Raw genomic sequence first — 16,763 nt, forward strand, 5'->3', positions numbered from 1 at the left:
CCTGGAGTCTGCATGACTACTGGACGGTAAAAGTATGTGTAGTTGTTGTTTTGCTTAGGGAAGTTGTTTTTTTGTTTTGTGGTTTTTTTTACTCAACACAATAAATGAGAGTTCTGCTACTTGCCTGGACCTGGGACTTCTGGCTGGTTGCAGTGATTTGCAGATGTCTGCTATTTAGAAATGAGTGGGTTTGTTTCTGTCTTCAGCTGCCATCCAGTTGGTAGGGGGAGCAGGAACCCATCGCCATAATGGGGATTTCTGACTGCTGTCGTGTGCCAGCACTATTCAATCAGGAGGACAATTAGAGGAATAATTGAATAAAGCTGTGTTCATCACACCAACAAAAGCCTCAGTGCTGGCTGTGATAGAGCAGCGCAGTTGGTGCTGATCTGAGTCAGGTAACTGCTACTGCACTTTGTGTTTTCCTCTGCGGTGCTGCACAGGTTGGTTTGAAGAGGCACAAAGAAAAGGGTGCTTGCTGTGGTGCAAATGGAGAGGAAAGAGGGGAAAAAAAAATCCTAAATGGGGTTTGTCACTTCTTCTAGGGAGAAAAATCCCAAATCCTCAAAATTCCTGAGTTGTGTTTGGTTACAATATACGTTGGTTAGCAAAAGACATTAAATTCAGCGAGAAGTGAATTAGGGACTTAGACCAATTTAGAGAAAATAGGAAGCCTTAGATTAACTCATCTAACTACGGCCGTGCCCCAGATACTCAGAACTCCCGAACCGTGTGCCGACAGCTGTGTGTGTGTGAGCAACAGCTCTCCGTGCTCATGAGGTGACAGATGAGTTACATGTGCTTCTGTCCCAGCAGTTCTGGCTGTAACTCCTCTTGCTCACTGATGTATTTATAGAGCCCAGCCCATTCTGCTTTGTTTCCTTACTATGCAGTTGGTAGAGCCGGGGTTTGTTTGCACCTATGTGTACAAGCAAAGTTAAAATGCTGCCAGTACGCAGACCCTGACTTGTTTTACAGAACTGCAGGCCTTACCACTGCTATCTGGAGAATGCGTGTGCCAATTCTAAAACGTGCTGCGGTGGTTGCATGTAAGCAGGTAAAATGAATCCTCCCTAAAACCGTAGCAGTGCATTTCCCTAAGTCCCAGTTGTCAGGCAGAGCTGAGAGTTGGCAGAGCGTGGCTCCTCAGGCGTAGCTTAGTCACTTCCTCTGGAGGGAGGGTGCACCCCAAGAGCTCTGCTGAAGTCGAAGCAGAGTGCTCAGGCCTCTGCTCAGCAGGAGGGGCTGGGGGCTGAGCGATGGGACTGACTGCTGCAGAAACAAGGCTGGACCCCCCGGACCTCAGCACCTGCAGCTCCCAGGATGGTCCCATCTCGGAGCAACTCCTGAACGTCTCACTGCAGTCACCCGGATGAAGTGAAGCTCAGACAGCCTTCTCTGCGCCCATCATGGGAAACCATGGAGGAAATCCCCGCTGCTCCTCGCTCTTCAGTGAATTTAATGCCCTGGACTCCGTCCTGGAGCTCTCCTCCCCTGCGGGGCTGAGTCGGTGCTGTGGCAGGTAACCTGTCCTCTACGCCAGGCATGACCTCAGATTCCTGATGCACCCTTACTCAGCCCATCGGCGATCTCATGAGACCCCCGTGAGCCCCATACGGCACTCGTGGGGGTGGCAGCCGCTCTCCTCGAAGCCCCGGCTGCGGGTACGTCTGCGTTGGGGCGCCTATTGGAGCACCCAGAAATACCTGCACACGGCCGAGGCGTGTCTGGAAACCTGATGCCTCATCCCCGCCATGTGGAGGCGGAGGGAGGAGGGCTGTGAGACATGTCCCTTCTCGCTCACAACAGCTGAAAGCACAGAAGGCAACTCGCTACAGGCCTTCTCAGCAGTGCAGGGCGTCCCGGTCGCATCCCAGGGGCACCACCAGACGCTGGGACTCTGGGTGGGTGGCAGTCCCGCAGCCGCCGGGCGATGAACATCGCAAGGAGAAGAGGCTTTTACAGACAGGAGCTGAACAGAACCGTCTGGGAGCTGCCCAGGAGGTACATCTCCCTGCACCCCGTGGGCTCTGGGGCCTACGGTTCTGTCTGGTGAGTGGGGCCCGGGGGGAGCCATGAGGGCTGGGGGTGAGAGGGGCCTCAGCACCCCCTGATGAAGGGACTTTGGGTGTGACGAAAGCGGTTCGTCTCCTGCTTGTCTTGGCGAAGGGTTGCTTGAAAAACGATTCTGTGCCTCCTGCGGTCACCCTGATAGGCAGTGGGGAGAGTCGTGCCTGGCTCAGCCCTGCGGGTGTCCTGCAGGCAGGGATGGCCTCAGGTCTGAGATCAGGGTAAGGCAGTGATCTGGTTGGCAGGAAGAGGGAAACGCCTGAGAGCTGAAGAGTTGGGCACGGCTGCGACAAAGCGCTGAGCTCTGGGCAGAGCTACAGCAGCTGATGCTCTCGTGGGGGAATGGAGCTGGGTGGTGCAGCCGCAGCGCTGCTCCAGCTCCCTGTTGTAAGGCAGCAGCTGGCTGGGACTTCCTGGCTGGTGGCAATCCCTGGCTGACAAGGGAGCAGCAGAGCTGCTGTTAATTAGTTACTTGGACAAAGGTACCCATAGTGAAAGTGAGCAGAAAAGTCGGATCTCATTTTGTTTACACTGGTGAGTAGGAGGAGGCTGGTGACTTTTAGCAAGGGCAAATCTGAAGCAGCCCATTGTCAGTACCCAAACAGAACCTCACTGCATAATAACGTAAAAAGGAAAAGGAAAGAAGTGTGCCCTCTTTCATGGATGTTCAGCAAAACACCTCTTGCTGTCCCAGAGGAATCCCCAAACTGTCTGGCTGAAGCTGGGGCTCTGTCAGTGCACTGCAGGATGCAAATGGGGACCAGAGGCTTCCTTCCCCACTTTTCTGCTTATGTGCCAGGCAGGGTCCTGGGACACCTCCTGAACCCATAACACTAAACTTGATATTTTTCATATGAATAAAAAAAAGAATAAATTCCTCCAAAGTTTTCTTGATGGCAAAACGTCAGTGCCCAAACCAACCCGTTACTGTGGGAGTCTCAGCTGCTCTGCAGACTGGAAGGGATGGGTTAGAGCAGACTGATGGGTGAGGGGGGCTTTGGTATGGGATGGATGGTGCTTGGCAGGGTGGGATTGTGCTGGTTCCTGTGCACAGTACAGGAGGAATGCTGTGCAGTTGGGATTTGCTGTCCTCTGCTGGGAATCACTGGGAAGCTTTTCTATCACAGCACTGTTTGGAGCTGACAGCTTTTGCACATCTTTGAACAATGAATAGGGGCTGAGAAACAAATTCTGGGAGGCCAGCATGGGCTTGTTTCTTTCCCCATTAATTCTGCAGTGATTCGGTAACTGGGGAAGTTTTCTGATGCCCCCGGCCCTGTGCCGTGGGTGCAACGTGCCACAATTACCCATGGAACCTTCATGGTACGCTCATGACCTCACCTCGAGGTCGGCCTTGGTGTCATCCTGAGCTTCCGGCTGCTCCTTAATCTCTGCTGGGAAGAACGCCGTGGGCTCTGCCGGCTGTGGCAGCGGAGTCACCTCTGGGCTGTGCCTTATGGCAAAGGCAAAATAGCTCCATTTGTCCTGGGTGGAATGAAGCTCCAGCTCCTGCGTGGAGTGGTGGGGTTGGATGTGTGTTCTGCAGGCCAAACGCGAGGAAGGCAGTAAGAGCTGGCACTTGGAGGTTGGGAAATCTGCCCTGAATTCTGTGCTTGACTGAGTGGTGCTGGATCCTTCCTCTTTGTTCCTTCACAGCTTGGGGTTCTCCAAGCTGTGCTGTCCTGCCAGCAGCTGCTAAAGGATGAATGGAACTGAGACAAAATTTTCCATTCCTCTCAAGATATCCTTCAGTGTCACTTCCAGTGCTTTCACAGCCTGGTGTGGCTCCCTTTGCTTTTTCCAGCTGACTACATTACAAAAATGCAGTCGTACCAAAGCTCTCAAAGAGTGTCTGCTCTCATCACTGATAGCTCAGAGCAGCCATAAGGGACCTCAGTAGCCATGAGGGGGACGATTGATTGCTTGATGGCATCAGAGATGTCTCTGCTCACTTGGTGAGACCTGCTGGTGAGCTGGACCTCTGGCAGCCATACCACAGTGAATTGCTGGTGGCTGGAAATCAGAGAAAGCTGTTAACAGGCTCCTGAGATTTGCACCAAAGTATAGCAACCCTTCCTTGGTGTTACACCAAAGGGGAAGCTGTGCTGAGCGGGATGTTCCCACCTATTTCCTGCCTGGATCTGCAGTGGGAATGGATGGGAATGGATGGCACATCTCCTTGGTGGGTGAGAGAATCCTTAAAGAGCCTCAGAGAGAGGGAGGGGGTCACAGGATCGTTCCACCCAACTGCAAACAGCCGATGTGATCAGAAGGAATAGCTCGTCTCCAGCTGTGGTGGCTGTACCACCTTCTCATAAACTCATGGAACAAACCTTATTTGCAGCCATACCTGCTTTTATACAGAAGCATACAGAGGACTGCAGGGGAACTAAATCCAGCAGACTGTGTTGTTTTCAGTGTGACATCCCAGCTTTGCTCTGGAATACAGTGAGGAATGTTGACATACCTTCAACAACAACATCTTGCAAGCAGGTGGCAAGGAGGAAATTGCTCTATTCCCTTGTCTCTATGACTTAAAGGAGGAGTAGGCAGAATTAAAACTCATCTTGACATTTGACCATTTGTGTAATGTTGCTCCGTTAGCTTCAGCTTGTTGCTGCAGTTTAAAGCAAGTGTTAAAGGGAGTAAAGACTGGCACTAGTGCTTTTCTTTCTGTTCCATCTAGTCCTCTTAGTCCTCCTGAAATCATGGGCAGTGCTCTAACAGCCCAAGTGATACAGAGGGAAAATCTGTGTGCGAGCCCCACTGAGTTTCAATGCCAACCCAGAGAGATCAAGAGGCCTTTTCTTGCTGTTTTTTTTTTCTTTTTTCTTTTTTTGGGGGGGAAGTCCAGCATTAGCTCTTTTCTCAGAGGGAAATTGATCTGGTGTTGCAAAGTTTGTTAAAACACATTTGCAGTGTGAAAACTGGCTTGTATTTGTCTGTCGCAGTTCTGCCATAGACAAGAAGACAGGAGAGAAAGTGGCCATCAAGAAGCTGTGCCGCCCGTTCCAGACAGAGATCTTTGCCAAGAGAGCATACAGAGAGCTCATTCTCTTGAAGCAAATGCAGCATGAGAATGTAAGTATGCATTTCTCACTGTTTCTGCTAAAGCAAGGGGAACTCCCCTAGGTGCACGCCGACTTTGGTGGCAGCACCTTACCTTTGAGAGGTCTCAACATCTGCCATGTGGAGCAGTCTCAGGGCCTGACTGCTGCCCAGCTGGTGCCACATCGGCTCAGGCAGATGTGTAATGGGTGTTCCTGTGTCTTAGTAAGGGGAAAAGTAGCCGCACAGCACAGCGAGGAGTCCTCACGTTCCTCAGATAGAGCTCTCAGTGCTCACGGATGTGCTGGTGGAGAGCTGTTACCCGAGTTTCACGTGCAAAGCAAATGCCTTCTAGGTTTATGTTTGGGCTTCTCTTGTCTATCAGGTCATTGGGCTGCTCGATGTCTTCACCTCCGCCCCTTCCTACCACGGATTTCAAGACTTGTAAGTGTGGAGTTTGTGTTGCTTTGCCTAGGCTGAATTGTTGCCCCCCACACGTGCAGGCTTTGCAGCAGCACGATGGATCATGCTGAGGTGCAGTTCAACACGCTAATTGGAAAAGGGACAGACTAAAGCCAGACATCCCCAAATAACAAGGAGAATCAGAAGCAGTTCCCGTAGCTGAAAGGCCCACGTGAACAGATGGCATGTCCTGTTCACAGCTGGGAGAACGTGGGATAGACAGACCAGCATAAATACCTGAGGCATTTTGTTCCATGGTGCATTATGTGAGCCATGCTGATGCACGGTGTAATCTAGAGGCTGTAGCCAGAACGGGGAGAAGTGGCGTTCACCAGTCCACAGGGTAATTGAACTTCGGAGATCTCATTTTCTTTTCGCTTTGATTCTGGCAGTTCAGACACCTTGGTGTTGGTGGTCAGGTCAGACAAGCTCTTCTCACTTCTCATCCCTGGGCAGCATGCACCTGCCTCTGGGTTTGCGGCTGCTGGCTGATATTTGGCATCCTGCACAAAAAGCATCCAATGGTTCTGAGATGTTACTGCTGCTAATTACGGCCTCAGCAGGCAGGCTGAAGGAACTTGCAGGTTGCTTTCCAAGGCAGGGCCAAGGAATATTATAAATTTGGGACCAGTGCTGCAGCTTTGCAAGACTCTGTAAAACTGCACAAGACACTTCTGCTGCCGGGTGAACGTAAGCTCGTATAGATTTGAAAATTATTATTTAAAACCAAACTAACTTGAGGTTGTTAAGATTTGGAAGATCTTCTTAATTTATATCATGTATCTGATCTGAGGGGAGGAGAAAGAGCACTTTTCAGAGTAAGCAGAATCCCTATCATTGCTGCAGGCCATGCCAGTTGGCTAGGAATAGCCACAGCCACCTGTCCCAGTTGCACTGATTTAAACAGCCACAGGAAAACAAACCACCCAAACAACAACAAAAATGAGAACAAGGCCAGCCTGGCTCCTTGTGCTTTTCTTCTAGACTCAGAGCTTTGTCTTACTGCCTTTTAGCTACCTGGTGATGCCATACATGCGGACAGATTTACAAAAGATCATGGGACATGAGTTCAGTGATGAAAAGATCCAGTACCTGGTCTACCAGATGCTGAAAGGGCTGAAGGTAGGTGGGGCTGGAGAAACAACACAACTGGACTTAGTGACTCCTTTCCAGTTGATCTTGCTTTGTCATCTCTGGGCTGACCACAGCAACAACCCCTGTCTGGGGAAGATTTGTTTTTCTGTGTGTCTTTTGTTTTGTTTTTTTTAATGGCACACACTGAGATACAGGGATTTGCCCTTGAATGACTCCTGTCCTAGCACACATCAGTCCAAATGGCTGTCCTTTCATGCTAGTCAATCAGGCATTGAAGCTTCTATCAGTTGTAGAGCTTGGAGTGGTTTCTCTGTGACAGCAGCTGTGTTCCCGACTTGCCAAAACCCTGAGCAAAATTCTGCAGGACCAGGAGCGAGTGGGGCTCCTGCCGAATTTCTCACCTGGGCTGTCAGTAAAGAAGATGGAGGGAATGATTTTCTGTTCAATACAGTGAGCAAGAAATGTACTTCTTTAGCTGCCCTTGGGAGAACAAAGCAATCACTCCAAACTCTGAAATGCAGAGATAATGCCCTAACATTGCCATCTGTAACACCCTCCATCTGGAGTTTAGAGCTGTGGTTTCTGAGTGTTAATAAGTACACACTAATAACACCTTCCCCCACATCACTGCTACCTCGAGTTTAAATAAAACAAGGGGAGAATAATGCCACTGGTCTGACTGGTGTGCAAAAGTCACAATCGGTGTTTGAAACAGTAATCTGATTTCCAGTTTTGGTTTAATGATGAGATTGTTGTTTCAGATGTTAAACCACGGGGGAAAAAAATGAATCAAAGTTTTCACGCTATCCAACTGACCTCAGCTGTCTGTAGTCTGGAGGTCTGTTTTGATAGTTCTAAGATACTAGTTAGCTCTGAGGCACTGTTGCCCCGTACCCCACTTCTGCTCTATGCTACTTCTTTAGAGCAGCAGTGTAACTGCAAAAGCTGTCAGAAATGCAGTTGGAGACTTCAGATTGCTCTCGGGTGGCTTTCCCCCATCAGCCACTGCTTCTACGGCTGTGGGTTCTACTGTGGGGTCGTATTCTGGGACACGCAGTGGATGCCGGCACTGCGTTCCCATTGACTTCCTCTTTGGAACTCTCATTTTTCCGCTGGAGAAAACAGTCTTATCTGCTGGTGACCACACTGTGGCTTCTCTTTTTATTGCAGTATATTCATTCTGCCGGAATCGTCCACAGGGTAAGTTCATATGCACCAATACTCTGATTTTGTCTGTTTAGGAGAAATGCAGCTTGGTCATAAAATTAGCAAATTTCTAAACATCATTTTGCTAATGGCCTCATCAGCTCTGAATTCTCTCAGGCTCTGCTGTTCTCCTGTACCCAGTGCTTATTCAGATTTAGCAGAAACGCTCTATTTACTGGCAAGCTGTGAAGCACTTTATGATTTTTGAGTGAAAATGGTTTAAGGAAAAAAAAGTCACTGCAATTTAAAGCTGTACGGTATTGCTGTATTGGCACTGGGCTCAGGATGTTATGGGAAAGCATCCCAGGTGAGCTGAGGCTTGACTCAGGCTTGTGTTGATGAACTGCAAATCCAAACATTCCACTTATTCTGGTCTCATCTGTTTTAGGACCTGAAGCCAGGCAACCTGGCTGTCAATGAAGACTGCCAGCTAAAGGTAGGAAAAATGCAGGTAGCAGGTCAGAGTGCTCATAAGCTGCTCCACAAGAGGGAATGCTGGCGTGCAGGTGTCATCGTGCTTCCCCTGACGTCCAACAGCTCAATTTGGGGAGCCGCATTACGCAGCGGTTGTAGTCAGCAGGAAGTATTCACCTGCTTATGCAACTTGCTGAATCAGGGCCCAAGCCTTGGAATGAACATCCTGCCACTCATTCTGGCTGCACTGAAATTTGCAATGACTTCCTAAATTAATGTAATACTACTGAGCCATACTGGTGTTAGGTGGATAATCCCTGAAGGATAACTGGATACAGCCCCAGTTACCCTTTGGTTCTTGGCTAGGCCCTGAGACATAATGGCTGTGATTCTAGACAAAGTTATTTTCAATATATCTCTGAAGAGACTGCTTACAGCTCAGTGGGGTGACAGTCTCCCATTTGTTTCCAGTAATGTATATTACTGGGAAAGGCTCTGTTGCCCGTAAAGGTTGGGTCAAGCCATGTTCATCTTCAGTATTGAGAAGTCATCTGCTGTCAGCTGCCGGGTGTTATAGGAAATGGTGAGTCACGGGGAGCATGCCTTGGCCTCCACCTTCTAGAAGTCCATTAAAAAAATCTCATAAGAGTTTAAACTTAAGCTTCAAAGGAAGTGACCTTCCAGGTAGCAGCGCACGACACAGATCCTCTCCACAGGGTCTCCACAGAACAACCAGCTCTGCAGCTGGCTTGCAACTTTCAGTGGAATTAAGACAAACTTGCAGGTCTTTGAACCACCCCATGGGTGGCTTTGGTGCAGACAGAGCTTCTCTCCGACCTGATTGGATCTGCTTCATTTAAAAGCAGATTATTGCGTGTAGGATTGATTGATCGATTCTTTCCTGCCTTTCCTTCTCCCTCTTCTTTTGGTGAGTTGCAGATCTTGGACTTTGGCTTAGCAAGACATGCTGATGCTGAAATGACAGGCTATGTGGTCACACGCTGGTATAGAGCTCCAGAAGTCATTCTGAACTGGATGCATTACAACCAGACAGGTGAGTTGCATTGCTTCAGCTATGTGACTGTCTGGTGACAAACCCAAAGCCCTCTCCTTCATGCGTAGGTCAAATCTCACCTAATCTACCAGATGTTTTTGCTCTTTGTAATCAGTGTCTCCTGACATGGAGCAAGTCACAGCTGGTGCCTGTGGGAAATGATGAAAGCAAAGATTTCAGTAGCATAGAAAGAACTGGGGAGGGCAGAAAATGGGACTGAAATTGAAATGGGTGCCTGCTGCAGACTGAAAATGTAGGCAACAGCTCATGCAATCCTTTTTTTCCTAAAAAATTACTCTTTTTAAATTTTTCCTTCTTTCTTCCCTAACAGTGGATATCTGGTCTATTGGTTGCATCATGGCAGAAATGCTGACTGGGAAAACACTGTTTAAAGGAAAAGACTGTATCCTTTCAAACGAAACCTTTTCCCTCAGAGGGGTAACAATTCTTGGCATGTGTGAAAGAGCCTTAGGAACGAGGCTACGGAGGGAAACCAGTCTAGTTTACTAAGAGATAATCACAGGGGATCAACGTAGTATTTTTGGTGAGGAAAACAGAATATAGAAGGGGGACAAGACACCCTTGGAAATGCACTTTCTCTGTTAGCCACGTACTCTCTGTATCAGCAGCCTAACCTCGAATTCCCCTAGTTTTATACGCAAGCCCTTCCATACTCTCAAATCTGTGGGCATATACTTTGGTAGAACTGCACAAACAGAACTCACTGTTGATGAGGACTGCATCCTAGGAAGAGAGGATGCAAACAGCGTAATGAGTCTCAGTTTGTGTAGCTTTGCAGGTCTGTATCATTTACCTGCTCAGAGCTGCTGCTGTTCCTGGGACGCTCCTGCGCACAGCCCATAGGCTGAGCTGCTGGGTGGAGCCCAGGGCTTGCTCCCAGGTGGATAATCTTTAACACAGCCTGGCAGACCTTGATCAGCTGACTCAGATCCTGAAAGTAACAGGGCATCCGGGAGATGACTTTGTGGAGAAGCTTGAGGACAAGGCGGTAAGGAAGCTCTGTGGCCATTCAGGTCTGCTGCCAGAGGTGTGGTGGGGAGAGGTTAACTCACAGCGAGATGGGCCATGGGGTGCTGTTACAGCAGCCATGAACAGGAGTGATGGCAGTCTTTCCCATCATCAAGGAAAGCATTTTTGTCAGTGACACCTCTGATGTATTTGACTTCAACGCTTGTCACTGAGAACTGGTGTGGATCATGGGGGCTGCTGGGCGAGGAGTTGATGCTGCACCTCCTGCCTCTGTTCTGCAGCTCAGCTGTTCTTAAAGCATCAGCATTTCTGTATCCCAAGTGATAAAAATAGTTCCTCACAAGCTGGCCATTAAAATGTGACGTGAGATAATTTGTTCTCTTCTCCTAAATAATGAGACCTAGGAGCTCTATTTTACAGCCCCCTCACACTTGTCCAGTTGCAGTAAATGCTCTGCCTTCCTTTCTCTTTCAGGCTAAAAGTTATATCAAGTCTCTTCCAAAAATGCCCAAGAAGGATTTGTCTGTGCTTTTCCCCAAAGCCAATCCTCAGGGTAAGTAATCTTGAGCATTTCTCACAAGTTCTCACAACTGAAAAGCAGCTGGGCTGGCTGCCACAGCTGCAATTTTGTTGCTCCTCTTTTTCATAACTTTTCACTGCTTCCTCCCTTGCAGGCTGTATCCCAGCAGGAGGCTGCCCTTCCCAGGGCAAATACACCTGAATTAAAAGTGAAACAATCCTTTATTGGCACTGCAATGTCAGTGTTCTGTTGTTAATGGCCATTTACCTGTTTCATTTTTGTTTTTCGTTTTAAAATGGCACGGTGTGTAAAATATAAGGAAGAGGTAAACTTCACATTCTTGTATTAAGAAGCCAGAAGGAAACATATGCTATATACAACAGGATGTCTAGGTCACAGAAAGCAAATCATGGGATCAGGGCAGTTGCATGCAGTGGTACAACACCTTTAGCTCCACTTGGTATAGGATTCGAGATGAATTTTGGCTGATGTTAGCTTTGAGAGCTTGTTGCTCGTAGCAAAGCAGATGAGATTATGATTCAGAGCACTTAAAATGTCTACCCAGCCCCAGATCCAAAGTATCGCAGGTTTTGATGAAGTATGAGAGAGCCCCACAGTCCACTCTAACAAATCTTTTCCTGCGGGAGGAGTTCAGCTCGGATCGCAGCTGTCTGTTGAACACCCGCACCTTTCAGTACATAGCAGGCAGTTGAAATGTGCAATTTTCAGGGTAAAAACTGATCTCCACGTGGCTCTTTCCCCAAGTAGATTACAGACAAGAGAAAAACTCTTCTAAAAGGGGAGCAATATGCTATTAATACCAAGACAGAACAGGGATGACAGACCAGTCAGTATCTGAGTTTCCTGCCTTCCTGTTTACCAGGGATGTATAGGTTTCTATATAGATTACTCAAGCTATTACTATTTTGAGTTGCAGGGGTCAGAATGAAAGCAAGTGACTGAAGCTGCAAATCATCATGAAGTTAATGGTTTGCCTTCACATTCCTGCAGACTATCCATGCAGCAATGCCTACCTGAGGCTAGTTTGTTACCTCTGCACAATGTATACCTCCACTTCTCTTAGTAAAAGTTACCTGCGGCCACTGCTTGGCAGATTTGGCAGATTTCCATGCTGCCTTGGCCAGATTGAGGAATTTGTTTTGTTTTTAGGTATGGAAATGTCTTAGTGGAAACGCTAGCCCTCTCATTTGCAGGGTTTGTGCACAGGATGGCTGTGCTGCACTGTACCCACTTAGCATGTTCCTGTCTTCTCCCACAGCAGTGGACCTGCTGGACAAGATGCTGCAGCTGGATGTGGAGAAGCGCCTTACGGCCACAGAAGCATTAGCCCACCCGTACTTCGATCAATTCCGAGACATCGAGGAGGAGACAGAGGCACAACAGGCCTACGATGATTCTCTGGAGCATGAAAAGCTTTCAATAGAAGAATGGAAAAGTAAGAAGTTTATTTTATTTGACACTGCATAGCACAGACTTTCCTGCCTCTTTCAGTTCCTGTGAGCACGCTGAGTAAGGCCAGCTCTGCTGCAGCCGCTCGGTAACGCCTTGATGATGGCACACAGCTCCCTTTCCTTGCTCTTGCTGTCATGTATTCAGCAGAGATTCCTTCTGCCTCCATCTTTTCAGGATTCCATTTTTTCCCCCATCTGTACTTCATCTCTTCCTCCCAGCTTCTACCTGCTGTACTTCTCTCTGCACACGGTTAATGGTCAAAGTTTCAATTGTGACCTCTGCAATAGGAGATGCATGCTAAAGGTATTCATTATTTGTTTTTCTTCTGTTTTTCAAGAACATATCTATAAGGAGATCTTATCCTTCAGTCCAATTGCACGGAAGGACTCAAAGAAGCGAAGTGGAATGTCGCTGTAGTGACTGCTGCAGCTGTGACTGGGATTCATGTCTCATGCTGGATGACAGATGGAATTTGTTCCACACAGCCTCTTTTGTTGCCATCACTTGGCCTATGGAACTCGTGTGTGTGAACATGATGTCAACGCTGTGACTGTGGGCATTGGACTTTCTTCTACTGATGGGGGAAGTGCGCCTAAATAGTCTTCAACTCTAAAGATAAATATGCTCTCACTGAAACTTTGGGAGAAATTGCTGGTATTTTTTTCTCCCTCCCCCCTCTCCTCCCTGCATATTGCCAGGTTTTTGTTTCTCCTTTCTTTCTAAGCACAGGTTTTTGGACTTGAATTATGTATAACGTAAATAAAATGGTAACACTGTCTGGGGACTGAGTCCCAAGCAAAATAATGAAATGGTGAAATTTAGCATAACAAGACTTTATCCATGTTCCCTTTCCCTGAGCTCATAAAGAGCACCAGCACAGCCAGGTTGCTGACATGATGTTCATTGTGGGTATTGAGTTCTTCGTACACACAAGCTACATTCAGGGCACCTTCTCCTCTGGTTTCTTGCTATGCACAAAACCCGTGCTAGGGTGCTGCCACCTCTGGGCAGGTACTCATTTTTCCTTTTTGCTCTACTTCTCTCATCCTTAGGTTTTGATAGGTGCTGTTTCTTCCTCGTGGCTAGCTGCAAATGCATCCCTGGGAGTCAGACTACATTCCCACATTCATAAACTTGTGATCCCAGGGAGCTGGGTTACCAGCAAGCAGTCCTCCTGCCCTCACAGGGGCCTCTCCTTCATGCTCAGTCTGGTTCATCCCCCAGTTCCCTTAGCCAGGCTTATCTCTGCTGAGCACCCTCTCCCTGGAGCTGCCCTGCCTCTGCAGGTTGCCTTTATCTCTCAGCAGATCTGGTATTTTGTTACACACTCCAATGACATGACCTCTTACGTACTCATTCCCTCTGCTCTGAGGAATCCATTTTACCATTTGTTCTCTGCTGCAGTTCTCTTACAGGGCTGTTTGTTCCTTAATAGGAAGAGACTTTAAACTAATTGTTTGGAAATGTCTTAATAGGTGATTGTCTATCCCAAGGCTCACATCCTTACCTTGAAGTAAGGATCAAAAAGTTTATAGATTGGAGAGGAGGAAAAAAACAAAGAAAAACAGTATGTTGCATGAACAATTCAGCACCATCAGAAACAAGAACACAATGATTCAATTCAGTGAACATGGAAAATAACTTCAGATATTCTGGTATCAGATCAGTTCCTGCAGTCATCAATCTTATAAACATCATCTGAGATGATCTTATTAAATAGAAAACCTCACAGAAACCAGGCTACAAATCATCTTTGTGAATAAGAGTTTCACAGATTCCCATTAATTAATTCACTTTAGTGAGTATTTCTTGGCTATGAGAAACTGCCACCTCTGAGATGCTCATCATATCTGTGTGTGACAAAGGTTGGGAATATGCAGTGCTTCTGGGGAAAGTACCCTGGAAGAGAAAGTTTCAAATGCTGTTACAGATGATGAACTTCTGGAGTCTTGCTGCAGTTGGAAAGGAAGCAGCTGAGGGCCAAGGGCTCACAGCTCAGGATTTTAGGGACCCTATGTGCACCCTAATGCAGACTCCCTAAGAAAGGCCAACTTAGTGTCACCTTGTGGGAACTGGTGACCTGAAAGAGAGCCCTGCTGTGCTGCATCCACAGCCAGCTGCACCCAGCCTTGCCCTCAGATGCTGTTTCTTTAGTAGGTATAGAGGTTTGTATGAGTTGAAGAACAATAAAATACTATCATTTTGCTGTTTATCACTCTGGATTAAGCATTTTCTCACATACAACTTGTCTGGATTTTAATTGGTTTGCAAAGGTGTTCAGATAGTATCGTGATAAGAAGAGTGTGATACATAGACAGAGGGAGGTGGTTTTATGAGCCTGGCTGCTGTTTACCAGACTAAGCAGCTCGGCATCTGCAACCTCCCTCCAGGGAATGTTTGTTCCACCTTTGCTTGTGTAATACGCCAAGTAGTTCATTCAAACATAAAAGTATGTTTTGATCCTTGAGGTAATTCGATGTACTAGAAGTATTACTAATGTAATCTGAAGCCTGGAACTCTTGGTATATGCGTCAGTATGTCCCAAGCCCATACTCATGTACATAGGTGTTTGCTGTAAATGTTATTGCTACTGGAAGAGGAGAGATGAAAAACAATTACAGGAACAAAATAAGCAAACTGGATCTGAAAGTGACTCCAGTCTTATTACTATATACGCAGGTCTTAAAGAACCACAGTTTGAGGTAAGAAACCATTCTCTCCTCCTACTCCGTGTGATGCAACCTGCATATTCCCTGGACATAGGAAGGGAGGAGTTCCTGCTCTATCAAAGAACAGTGAAATATCGTCACTTTGAACAAGAACTCTGACTTGGCTTCCCTGTCCATCATGTAATCCTTAGCAGAGGTCAGAGAGGAGCTCTCTGCAGCTGCCGCAAACATCTCAGAGCTGCATGTCTTTGTACTGAATATACTTCCAGAAAATATTTTATATCAAGTCCAGGTTTCGGACTGCTTTCTCTTTTGTGAGCTTACACTGAATACTCTGAAATAGTGAGAACAACCACGAAGTTGTGTGTGTGGACTCCACGCTCTGTGAATCTTTCATTCGCCCACTGACAATGCACAGTGGTCTTCAGCACACTATTCTGTCCCCTAGGGAGCAAATAATTCATGTACATTCATTTTGCTAGTTTTTTTTTTTCTCCTTGTGTAATTTACATGACTTTAAAATACAAAATCCAGTGACAAAAATCACTCAACCATTTAGTGAACATCCAAAATCCCATAAATCAGGCCAGATGAAAATATGCTTGCTATTTACACTGAAGCACAGTAAAAAAGATGCTGATATAAATTATTTGTGCCCACCTCACATAATATGCAGATGCCCATCTTGAAATACTTTTTATATCTTAGTCCTGCATTTATTTTTGAATGTAGGAAGCACTACTGTTTTTTTATTATTATTTGGAAAGTGAAGCCTTCATCATAAACAATCTTTCTGTGCAAGTTTTTTGGCAGCCAGTGAGATCTGTGAGTTACAACTTTATGAGAGAGATCTTATTTATTAAGTACTTACAGCTGAGAGAGCGTGAGAAGAAGTGGATGAAGCAATGGTTTTTTTTTCCATAAGAGACACCATAAAGTTATAAGGATTTATCTTTTTTTAAGCAGACACACAATACTCAGCACATTTTGGACATCATCTAGAAAACTTTCTGTGCAGAGCTTTGAAAATATCTGCAGCTTCTTAAAAAACCCTACACTTATTTTATCCCATAAGAAAAAAAAATTGTTTTCATATTTAACCTTTTCACATTCTAAATAACATTCTAAATAGACTAATCATTTTCAGGTTGTATGTGTGTGATAATGGGATAGAAGAAAAACATAGGAAATGATAAACACATCTGAGAACTCGAATGAGATCCTTTAAGAAGGACTGCAATATGTTTTCGTATTTCCATGCCTCACTTGCCTAAGCAGCAAGGGAAAGTTCCTAATCCTCTGCAGTTTCCCATGTCACTGTGGAGTGTGGGCTTCTAACACGATCGTGGCTTTTTGTTTTTAAACCCAACTAAGGAAACAAAACACAAAAGAAACACCGGAAAATTGCCAGCACCAATTCATTTTCACCCCGAAAAGGATGAACATTTACTTCACTAACTGCAGCTGTGTTCATCAGCATCACTCTGCTGTGGAAACATCGGTGTTTCCAAGCAATTGTGGAATATAGGATGTTTTCTCTAATTTCTCTCATGCTAAGTCATTTTCTGACTACATGGTTTATACAACCTTTCATATGATGGCCAGCCAATGCTGCTTCTCCATTGCGTCAGACAGCTCTTTGGCTGATTGATAACTTCTTTCTCTTTTGTTGGGTTGCGCTCTATTAAATAATGTTGAAAGGTAAGCATTTATCTTTAACCTCTAATAATTTTCAGTTGAGTGAGAGCTAACTCCTTTTAGC

General features: G+C 46.4%; 1 protein-coding gene across 2 annotated transcripts; it reads left to right on the forward strand.

Annotated features, from left to right (window-relative positions):
* The first annotated feature begins 1,206 nt into the window (after window positions 1–1,206).
* MAPK13 (mitogen-activated protein kinase 13) lies at window positions 1,207–13,153 on the forward strand. 2 transcript variants are annotated; one of them, XM_003212827.4, is made up of 12 exons: window positions 1,207–2,052; window positions 5,022–5,151; window positions 5,504–5,562; window positions 6,594–6,702; window positions 7,846–7,875; window positions 8,270–8,317; window positions 9,235–9,349; window positions 9,681–9,752; window positions 10,279–10,358; window positions 10,814–10,892; window positions 12,139–12,315; window positions 12,670–13,153. In XM_003212827.4, the coding sequence occupies exons 1-12, from the start codon at window positions 1,934–1,936 to the stop codon at window positions 12,747–12,749; spliced, it is 1,098 nt and encodes a 365-aa protein (XP_003212875.1). In that variant the 5' UTR covers window positions 1,207–1,933; the 3' UTR covers window positions 12,750–13,153. The 2 variants fall into 2 exon arrangements, with proteins under 2 accessions (XP_003212875.1, XP_019478727.1); XM_019623182.2 differs by lacking the exon at window positions 1,207–2,052 and adding an exon at window positions 3,550–3,635.
* Window positions 13,154–16,763: the final 3,610 nt, after the last annotated feature.

The sequence above is a fragment of the Meleagris gallopavo genome, chromosome 28 (assembly GCF_000146605.3).
Source record: "Meleagris gallopavo isolate NT-WF06-2002-E0010 breed Aviagen turkey brand Nicholas breeding stock chromosome 28, Turkey_5.1, whole genome shotgun sequence".
Lineage (NCBI taxonomy): Eukaryota > Metazoa > Chordata > Aves > Galliformes > Phasianidae > Meleagris > Meleagris gallopavo.